The sequence below is a fragment of the Cheilinus undulatus genome, linkage group 8 (genome assembly GCF_018320785.1).
Source record: "Cheilinus undulatus linkage group 8, ASM1832078v1, whole genome shotgun sequence".
Taxonomy (NCBI): Eukaryota; Metazoa; Chordata; class Actinopteri; order Labriformes; family Labridae; genus Cheilinus; species Cheilinus undulatus.
This window is the reverse complement of record NC_054872.1, coordinates 30,687,433-30,698,567: the sequence shown is the minus strand read 5'-3', so window position 1 is coordinate 30,698,567 and position 11,135 is coordinate 30,687,433. Positions and strand designations below refer to the sequence as shown.

General features: G+C 39.4%; 1 protein-coding gene across 1 annotated transcript in view; it reads right to left on the bottom strand.

Moving 5' to 3' along the window:
* The window catches only part of cers2b (ceramide synthase 2b), a 38,693-nt gene that overhangs the window by 11,629 nt on the left and 15,929 nt on the right, over nt 1-11,135 (bottom strand). The window contains exons 3-6 of the mRNA XM_041794344.1: nt 6,510-6,627; nt 6,312-6,430; nt 1,196-1,253; nt 973-1,023 (exon numbers count right to left, since the gene is read on the bottom strand). Of these exons, the coding sequence (XP_041650278.1) occupies nt 973-1,023; nt 1,196-1,253; nt 6,312-6,430; nt 6,510-6,627 (346 nt within the window). The remainder of the gene's footprint in view (nt 1-972; nt 1,024-1,195; nt 1,254-6,311; nt 6,431-6,509; nt 6,628-11,135) is intronic.

The following is an 11,135-nucleotide window of genomic DNA, read 5'->3' as shown; positions in this document are numbered from 1 at the left end:
CTTAATGTCTCCAAATCTCCAACTACCAAATTTTATTGAACCAAATTGAATCAAGCACTGCGATTGACTGGCAGCCAGTCCAGGGTGTACCCTGCCTTGTGCCCACTGACAGCTGGGATAGGCTCCAGCCCCACGTGTAGAAAATGGATGGAAATTAAATCAAACAGAACCCAATTCAAAGCTTTATTATGTTTTCTAGGGATGCAGCAATGCATCAGTTCAACAGTGGTATTGGACAATATTGGCACTGTTCACAAAAATTGGTCAACAAGTAACAGTTGACCATTTTTATCTGTTCGGTCCATCACATTTTCTTGCTGGCATCTAGTATACCTCACTGTTGTATCAAATAAGGGATTCTATACAGGGCAGAATAGGAACCAGTTAGACAAACTCTGATCCGTTTTAATGTTGGCATACCATGAGTGCTGCACAAAAAAGTGATGAAAAAACATTTGCTTAAGTGTTATGTTACACATTGGTATTGGCCCTGATTTTCACAAATAATGCGTCTCTAATATTTTCATTTTTTGATTTATTTGGGGGCTTTTTTATAAGAGACAGGAAAATGGAAAGAGTGGGAAACTGGAGAGAGAGAGAGAGTAGGGGATGGCAAAGGAGCAAAAGACCGGATTTGACCCCAAGCCGCCCACTCTGAGGACAACAGCCTCCGTACATGGGATGTACAGACATAACCACCAGCACCCCTTCAAAGCCTTTTTTGTTCTAGTATTGTGAGATACAGTAGGATTAAGATCAGGACCTCTGGTTGGTGTATTGACGTCAAAAAGACATAAGACTGATAATACACACTCTTTAACATAAAAACATCACACCAGGTATAAAAACACATAGAACGTTATTAAAATAGAGACATTCAAAGTAAAGAGAATGTATTGAAGATCTCTGTAAAGGATTTCTAGACTTTTAAATACCCTTTGAGATTTTGAATTTATAATGAGTGCCACATACCAACACAGGGAAGCCCTGCCACATCTCCTGCAGGTCATACAGCCAGGGTTTCTAGAAAAAGAGATACAGTGTGTATGAACTTCAAAGGTGGCTTCATATTACCTGACTCAGCATGGCAATGAGATTACTATGACGTTTGGACTGTCGATAATGAGAATGTTTACATTAAAAGACAGTGGAAGGAGGGAGAAGAGGAGATGGATGTTAACATGGGGGTACTCACATCGATGAGAGCGGCCAGGCCAGCAATGAAAGCAAGAAGGTAAAAGGTAAATCTCCAACTGTAAGAGAACACACACATACACACAAACTTTCTACTCAGTCAATGGGGATAAGACAATAGGTGTGTTTCCTGTCAGCAATGCATCAACAAAACAGACACACACAACAACAAACTCTCACTTATGGATGGCTAAATGAACAGCCTGGAAAAATCTGGACACCGAGTCAAATCAGGACACACACCCACACACACATAGACACTGACACACAATAAATGCTGTCAGACAGTATCCTCCCTGTTAATATCCTGCAGCTCAGACAGTGAGGGGTCATTCCCACCACAGCCTCAGGTACAGGTACAGAGAGGGGATTTCACACAGAAAGAACAGACAGAGAAACAGAGAAAGACGAAAGGGGGACACAGATGGAGAAGAGAGCAGTGGAGAAAAATAAGGGCGAGGCACAGAAAGCCTGTTGTGTTCACATAAACAATAGATTGATTCAGAGGAGAAATGTCGGCGAAAGACACACCACAGCCGTTGAGTGACAAACATGCAGTCACATGCACATCCACACCAACTAACATGAACATCAAATGCACAACATCAATCCTCTGTATACTCTAACATAAACACAATGATGCACGACAATCTACAGCAAACAAATGAATCTCAGTTCAACTACTTGCAGGCTAGAGGGGCACTTTAAATCACAAAATCTTCTTATTTAGTCATTCAAGTTTTATTGTGGTTTTAAGGCTTTTACAGAAAATGCTAAAGTTGGTGACAAAATTATCTCAGCAGACCAAGTTCCCTTTTTTCTTTTGGAAATGTTGATGTTCAGATGGTTTCTGTGCACTTACAGGACCATGTTTAAGCTCCTGTGAGGAGTTGTAGCTGGCTATGAAACAGTCAAAAGCAAATGTGAGCATAAGAGAGAAGACTTATTATTATTTCTTTACAGTGACTTGTCTTCAGGCCCTCCCACAGAAATGGCCAGGCCTTTGGGTCTTCCTCAGATGGTATTTAATAATATCAGCTCAAGCAAATCGGTTTTGTAGCATTAACAGCAGCCCCCTGGTTAACTTTCACCTCCTGGGTCTGGCTCCAATCAGCTTTGGAGAAGTCAGAAAAATACATGTTGAAGGGTTTAGCATGGCTATACATACTGACATTACTATGTGTACCACAAACAATGTTAATATTACAAAAATAAAGGCTTAAACCATTTTAAAAGGAGGTTTTTGTTTGTTTTTAAACAGGCAACAATGAATAACATGTATTTTTGTTGCTTTAATGAGTAATAACGCGTATTTAGATTTAAAATAAAAGCTCATTATTGCTTAAATTTTGAATGAATGGTCTTTGCCAACATCCATGACTTTAGACCACAGAAAGTGCAACCCATTTTTTGCCCTCTAATGCAGTGTTTCCCAACCATTTTTCCTTGGAGTCCACCCTACATGTATGTAAGAAAAGTGTTAATAAAACCCTAAAAATAGTTGTTTTAGTCAATATTTGCAAAGCAAAGGCCCTCCTTTGATCTGTATTCTTAGTATAGACTCAAGGCTCAGTCTCATCATGGCAGAGCAAAGAGAGCTAGGAGAACAATAGCAGAGAAAAAGGAGAAGGGAATGACCTGGTCTGATCAGAGTCAATGTAAGTCTAGCTTTTTTCTTCTTGGCAAAGAGTGAATCACTCTCTGAAACTTTTGGTGCACTAAGTAAAAAAAAAAAAAAAAAAAAAAAAATCCAAATTTTGAAATTATTTTGCTCCAATGTGCAACCACCTTGAACACCTTAAACCATTTCAACACCTACATTTCCAAACCAGTGAGCAATCCCATCAACTGAAGGAAGACATCCTCAGATTGGTTAAAAGCTCCACATCAGCTACTGGGTTAACAGTAGTGAAAAAAGAGACTGTTCATACTATGTGTACGTCTTGCCTTGTTATATAAGTGAACTGGCCACTGAAGTCTAATGAAATGACGCGTTAATATGACATGCTTGTGACAATGAAACAGATGGCAATGACAGACATGGTGCTACTGGGATATGTAATAAACACAACATAAAAGATTTTAATAAAAACCAATATAAATAATAAACAGATTAATTTCTCATGTATGTGTCCTTAAGATGATCCTAATGCTGCTAACAGTGAAAATACTAATGATATGCCAATGGTTCTAGGTATTCACATGATTAACTGGCTAAATGATTCTAGTTGGATCCCTTGATTGGCACCAGATACAGAAGCCCATTAACCTGACACGCCAGATAGATTTGTTTCACACATCCATCTGGTAAATCTTCAATACAGTGTTTGGGAAAGGGCAGAGCCTTTGAAAAAAAACTGGGAGGGTGATTGGATGAACGTTCTGTCACTTTTTTACTGGCCAATCAGAGCAACAAAACATGTGACGTCATTGCCGCTATCGGGGTGTGCAGCTACCAAGAAATAAACTCCATATAGAACTGCATAACGCGAACCATGGTGACTGTAGACATGTCAGTACATGACTTCTGTCATTTTTGAAAAGAAAACAACTCACTGCTGTTCTTAGTTCTTCTTTTAACGATGAAGTTCTGATAAAACTGGCCCTTTAGCAGCATCCATGCTAATGTCTTCCGCCATAATTGCACCGGCCCCTTGTCGCTGCTTGCATACATCAAATTCTAATGACTCTGATGCGCCCGAAAGTACTGCCCCTCGTCGCTGATTGGTCATGTTACTTTCTAACCGGGCCCAAACGGTTCAGACGGGAGCTTTGCAAGATGGATTCGCCAATGAGAAACAAGGAAACGGGCGTATCCATTTGCTTTGCAAGGTTAGAAGCCCATTGAACTAATATGTAACTTTTTTGATTAATGTCCCATTCAAATGCTCTGTTGCCACCAGTAGCCACAATAGCTCTTTGTTAATGACTACTGTTGTTTGGTTATAATGCTCCCCTACCTGGATGTAGGCAAGGCTTTGCACTATTTTGATCTAGAAAGGCCTTTCTCTAATTTACTGTTGCCATGCCTGACAAGTTTTACCCCTACCGCACTGAATATGGAATTTTCCCCTGTAGAGGAAGGGGGAATTCCAAGGAAAGTACTGTTCAATTTATTAAACAAAAAAAAAAGGTTTAAAAATATGAGAGAAGTAGACAGAAACACCCTCAATGTGCTTGTGAAAGCTACTCATATACTCAGGTAGCATATGGGTAATTCTGGCTGCAAATATTCATGCAATCTAGACTGAAGACGTCATGCAAAATATACCTTGGTGAAGTTTAAACTAAAGGATTTTGATTTGATCACTGATAGAGGATATAAAGAAGCTGAAACCTGGAGGACTGCAGACAACTTAGCAACATAAACACAAAGCTGCGACTGTGAGCCTTACTTCAGCTGAAGACCCATCTGCTAGAACAGTGGTTCTCAGGTGGGCAAGCCTCAAGACCCAAAGCTACCAGCTAAGTTTAGTGAAGGGAAAATTCCTTAGTTTGGACCTCAGACAGTACCAAACATGACAAAACAGAGACATAGAGGAAAGAAAGCAGGTTTTAAAAGCATTTCAGAGGCTTTTTTGCACATTTTTCCCCAGACAATAGTTTCCAACCCACTGAAAAGGGTTATATGACCCACTGTTGGGGTCTGACCCACAAGTTGAGAACCACAGAACTAGAAGACAGCACTGACCTAACCACATGAGATATTTTTCTCTTTTTTCCACTAGTCCAAATAAATCAAAATGGTTGGTTTATAGTTTTTAGCTAACAACAGCTTTTGTTGAGTTCATCAGTTAATGAGGAAATGGACGGTTGAAATTGAATTGAAATTTATTGAAACATTATTTGTTGTACTGGTTTATTGGATTTGTTTTTTCATCTTAAAGCTACTATTTGGCTGCTGTATGGTATGTATGGCTAAATAGGAGCTATTGTGAAGATAAGTGTTAACTGTTAACGTTTTTTTTATCATGTTTAACAACTTACATACAGATGAAAAATAAAGACTTTTCATAGTGATTTTCACAGTCCAACCATGTGTAATCTGTGTAAAAAAGCAGGCTGTAACAGGGAAACAACAGCGTGGGTTTATTGTCAGGATTGGTTACTACTGTCTTGGACTCCACCCAGGTGGGACAAACATATGATGGACCGACATTGCTCTTGTCCAACAGAGTAACTCAATACATGATTACATTTAAAGCTAACGCTTAGTTAGCTTTAATTATATGTGTGTTAACATTTGCCTCCTGCTAACTTAACTAAACTACTGCTGTTTGTTTGTGGTCTTCAACACAGTTTTACTCATATCAGGCATCTCTTTTCTTGGTGTTTCCGCTTTGTAAAAGCGAAAATTCAACATCCTAATCCAACATTTGGAGTATCTGCTATCAGATTTGCTGGTTCTATAAGTACACCTTTCCCGCACACATACAGTACTTCTGCTTGACAGGCCTCTTTTGCATATAGTTGCAGCTGCTAGCATAGGATTGGACAATGGCTTTTTTAAGGGAGGGCCATTTCCACATAGTTTACCGGCAGACACAGTGATCCTATGTTAAATAAGTATAGCTAAATTCTGTTTTTAAGTGTTCTCTTAACATTAGTCAAATTAAGTCAGAATTTGTGTCCAACATTAGTGATTTAACATTAGTTGCCAGGAACATCCCTTAATTGTACCTCTCTTTAATTAGCATTTCCTCTGTAGTGCATATTGTGTCATCTGTACACAGTGTGAATCCAGCCAGCTGCTACTGACAACTCTCAGCAGCTTTGTATAATCAGGCTAACATACTGTTGGTTTAGCTTCTACCTCACAAAAATAACCAACAGTGGTGACAGAGGCCCTGTTGCCGAGGCCATGGTGCTAATGAGAATGTGAATGGTTGGATTTGTGTGTGTGAGAAGAGTGGGGGCCACAGGCATGGTAGCAGCAGAGTGGCATTGTAATGGGTGCATGTTAAAAATAGAGGGCTGCTTTTGCCCTCAGAAATGTGCTCATATAGCCTGAGGAACGCGAGCATGTTCAGCTGTTTCACCCTGCTCTATAGCTGTATAGAAGTGTACGTACAGTATGTTAAAAGAGCATTTGTGTTTATGCTTGTGTGTGTTTTTACCTGGCCTCTCGAAACTTTTTGAGCAAACTCGGCCTGTCCTGGTTCCTTCGTCTCCTGAACCATCGCTGCACTTGTCTTTCTGATGAGCCCGTCTGTTTGCAGAGACTCGCTATAGAAGTCTGAAAACAGCACAATAATGACAGATTTAATATCCAGACCCCTTACTGAAAGTGTGAATGGCGATGTGCAAAAATGTACCTGTGTGGGGTTTTTGGCAATGTTACAGTAGTAGGATTCCAGTGCGGGGTTGTAAGGGGCTTTGAGCCGTACTGTGTCTTTGACCCCGAGTAGAGAAGCCAGAGGGGTTGCTACCGTCCTGAAATCACAAAAAAATGGTTGACCAGATTAGATGGTGACACAATGCAGTGATGTGGAAATTAAAGAAGCAGAGTAAAGAACAGGATCTTATCACATTGTCTTGTAATTAGAGAGATATAATCAACTCAAACTTTAGGTAATTTCCTGCTTGTGGGAGCATTTACTCTAAGTGGCAACCTTGGTGTTAAAAAATGAGGCTGCTACAAAGTCTACAAAACTGCAGTTGCTCAAGTGTTCCCTAGAGGCTGGCTGCAAGAGCCAAAAAATCCTCATTAGATCCTAATTGAAAGAGTCAATTTTTCCAGCACAATTAAACACATTTAGTCTGGAACAGTTTGGACTTGGAAGCTCATTCCTTCATTCATGAAAATACTACAAGGGGCTGACGCATTTTTAATATTCAAGGCTAAGAGCTATGCACACATTTGTGTAAATGCCTGTTTGGTTTATCTGATGGGCAGGTAGGCTCTTTGTAGCTGTTTGCCAGGAAGCCTAATCCTAGCCTTAGCTCAAACTCTTTGCCTATTATGATATATCTAAAATGATCAACTGTTAACCTAACTTAACCTCTACTTGCGTGCTTACACAAAAGCCTATGGCTGTGTCCGAAACCACTCACTCATTCCCTACTCCCTATCCACTCTATAGTGAGCAGCATATAGTGGACTATATAGTGGACTCAACTGCAAAACACGAAAATGATTTCGGAAACTACTACGGCCGCGGGCGATGACGTCATCACCCTCTCACAATTAATAGCTTAGCAGCAAGAGCTCGTGCACTATATAGTGAATAACAATGCTCACTCAGAATTCGGACACCACTACAAAATGGCGTGTTCACTATATAGTGCACTACATAGTGAATAGGGAGTGATTTCGGACACAGCCCCTGTTTACAGCCTGGCTTGCACAACCTGTGATTGGTCAACTGAGTAGCATCTTATTTCATGCATTTAAAGCAGGGGTGTCAAACTTATGGCCCGTGGGCCACTCCTGGCCCACCAGCAGGTGTCATATGGCCCACAAGACATTTAGGAAAAAAGATGGACATTCAAAAAATGTATATTAATTTTCAATATTTACTAACTAAGGTGTTTGAAATACAAATTTTCACTAATTTTTTATGATCTATCTATAAAATAGAAAAGAAAGATCATATTAAGATGCAATAATTGAGTTAAATAAAGCACATTGCACCCTCTTTAGAGCTGGTAGGAACATTGTAAAAAAGACGCACAGCAGAGTTAAATCAAACATCTATCCCTGTGGGGGATTGAGGCTGCTCTCAGGATAGCGAATACTTTCCCTGAGTAACTGTCCATCAGCCACAAGCGCAGGCATCGTATCTGTTCTGCCGAGTGACTCAGTTCAATCTCTAGCCTGATTTAACCCCCTCATTATGAAAATGTGTGATGCAAAACTAATATCAACCAAATTTATGTACATACAATTTAATTTTAGGTCAACAAGAAGTGAAATTATGGTCTTGATCACTTATGTTAAAGCGGGACATCGTTTATAAATCCTGTAGCATATCTTAGTCCAGGCCTCGAAAAATGGTAAAAAATCCTAACCTTGCAAAGCAGATCGATACGCTCGTTTCCTTGTTGTTCACTGGCGGATCCACCTATTTAAGCTCCCATCTGAACCGTTTGGTTCAGTGACAGGAAATAAAGTGACAGGACCAATCAGCTACGAGGGGCAGTACTTTCAGGTGCAGCAGGGTTGTGACGTAAACAAGCAGCAGCAAGAGCTGGTGCAGTTTTGGAGGAGGAGATTAGCGTGGATGCTGCTAAAGCACCACTTTTATCAGAACTTGACAACATTTCTTCGTTAAAAGAAGAACAACGAACAGCAGTGAGTTGTTTTCTTTTCAAAAATGACAAAAGTCGAGTACTTACATGTCTATAGTCACCATGTTTCGCGTTAATCCTCAGTAGCTGCACATGCGCAGCTCGATAGCGACTATGTCATGTGTTTTGTTGCTCTTATTGGCCCGTAGAGATGTGACAGACAGAACGTTCATCCAATCACACTCCGAGTTTTTTTTTTTCAAAGCCTCTGCCTTTTCTCAAACGTTTCCTATTGAAGCTTTCCCAGATGGATGTGTGAAACAAATCCATCTGCCATGTCAGGTTAAAAAAATCCTCTCATAATGATTAAACAGATTCTTTATAACTGAATATTTAATCCTAATCTGGATAGAGGCTTTCCTATGACATGAGAGGTCAGCATGTTTAGTCTTGGAGCAGTGCTAAAAGGCATCACCATTAAACACAAATATCCATTCATGACGTGTGCACAGAAGTCAGGGGGATTCATGGAGAATGGACAAGCAGAAAAACGACTGCTGGGGCACAAATATGTTCTTATTAATAGAACATGTAGCTCTGTGAGCTGTATGATAGAGCAATGGTCAGAGATACATCTCCACAGGATCCTCCCATCTCTCTCTCTCTCCCGTCTCTATCCTCTTTCTCTCACTCGTTCTCCTCTTTGGACTCTGTCAACTGAGCCAAGGCTAGGTGAAATAAGGATCAGATCAGATTTTGTGGACACGTTGCCATTTTAAAGCCATAAACAGTCATGCTGAATGTATATCTATAATGAATATTCAAGTCTTGTAAATTTAGCATCAGTGGGTCTTAAAAACGTTAATAATCTGAAAAAAAATTCCATGTGATACAAGGAAAGCATATTACTGCCTGACCTGTTTACATTACTTGCAATAAATCCTGTCTAAAGTAGCTAATATATACCCTTTTGTATAGTGCTTAACAAGTTTATTAGACCACCCTAACCCTAACCAAAGTAAGGTTTATGCCACAGCTGCCCTAAATTAACAGCATTGGTAATTACCCAAATCATTTTTGATGTTTCTGCAATGGTTAATATTGTTAATACATTAAAAATATAATTTGGGTTAAAAAGCTTCTATATTTTTTATCTGGTTAAAAATATAGAAGCTTTTTAACCCAAATTATATTTTTAATGCTAAAATATAATTATTATTGTCATCCATGAATTTTCAAATGTACTGATTTACAAAAAAACTGAAAAAATAGTAAATCAAATTAATATTTCTTAATTAATATGTCAAATTATAGTTATTTACTTGCATTCCTGAACAGAAAAATGAGTTTTAGTGATTGAATGTTATGCTTGATTAATTTCTGATTTCTCAGAGAAGCCCAGTGAGCCGGTTCAAATTTGGGTGAATTCAGTTTGAAATCCCTCATTCCTGTTTAAAATGGTAAAACATTGAGAGCTCACTGAAAATGAAAGAGTCCGCATTAAAGCACTTCGTGATGCTGGATGGTCTTTGAGACAAATATGACAGGTGGTCTAATAAATTTGTTAAGCACTGTATATATATAAATATATATATATATATATATATATATATATATTTATATACATACATACATACATACATATTTCTGAAAAAAAATAGCCTGGCCCACAGAACGTCTCATTGGAGCAAACCGAGTCCGCGAGCCTGAATGAGTTTGACACCCCTGATTTAAAGTATCACAGGAAATATTAGTATCCACTGCTGTGATATTTATCAGCAACATTTCAACTTGTTTTCAGTCTTTGTACACAAACAAGCAGACAATGTGGTGGAACTGACCTGGTGAATGGGTGAAATAACTAGCACTGTAATAGCACAACCATCTAGCATTTAGGTGGAGTATTGCTAGACACACCAGTGCAAGTGTATGATGTGTTCACAGCCATGTACGCCTCTGTTATGTAGTTACAGCATAGATTTAATGCATAAGTATGAGAACCTGTGTCGACAGCTGCAGTTTTTTGTGTGGCAGTGCTCATTTTCAATACAAAACCCATGTAGTCCAGCATTTTCGGAACTCGGTGTCCTCAGCGCAAACCCCCAGTTGTTTATTGTTTCCACAGTCTCAGCGCTCTCCACTGAAAAAGTTCAACATTTGGAACAGAGCCATGATTTCTCTTATGTCACTGACCAATGAAAACCAAGAAAAAGTGGGACTTACGCCAGAGATATACTTGCTGTTAACTACACATGTGTATGTGTAATTAACACATGTGTATGTGTTAACTACTCATACACATGATGGCTGCTGTATGCCTCCTGTGCTGGTTTGACCCATAGGCTGTCCACATGCTCACTTAATAACACAACACAAATGTAGGATGAAGTAGCCTATATATGTGTGGCAGGGGTGGTGTAGAGACAGAGGAGGTGTGACAATCAACACTTGCACAGACAATAGATACTGATATTGAAGACAAACTACAAAACCATTCCACAGTTCTCCACATCTTTACGATGTATGATTGTCACTGCATGGAGACAAACATGTCTATCAAACTAGCTGGGAAAGATACATTTGGTTGTATAAATGAAGCTAAGAGTAGTTCATGCAGGATACGGTAGTCATACGCCCAGCTGTGATCAGCTGACAGCCAGCTGATCCCAATTATCGCCTCCCAGCTCCCACAGCAATCATAGCTCTTTCTC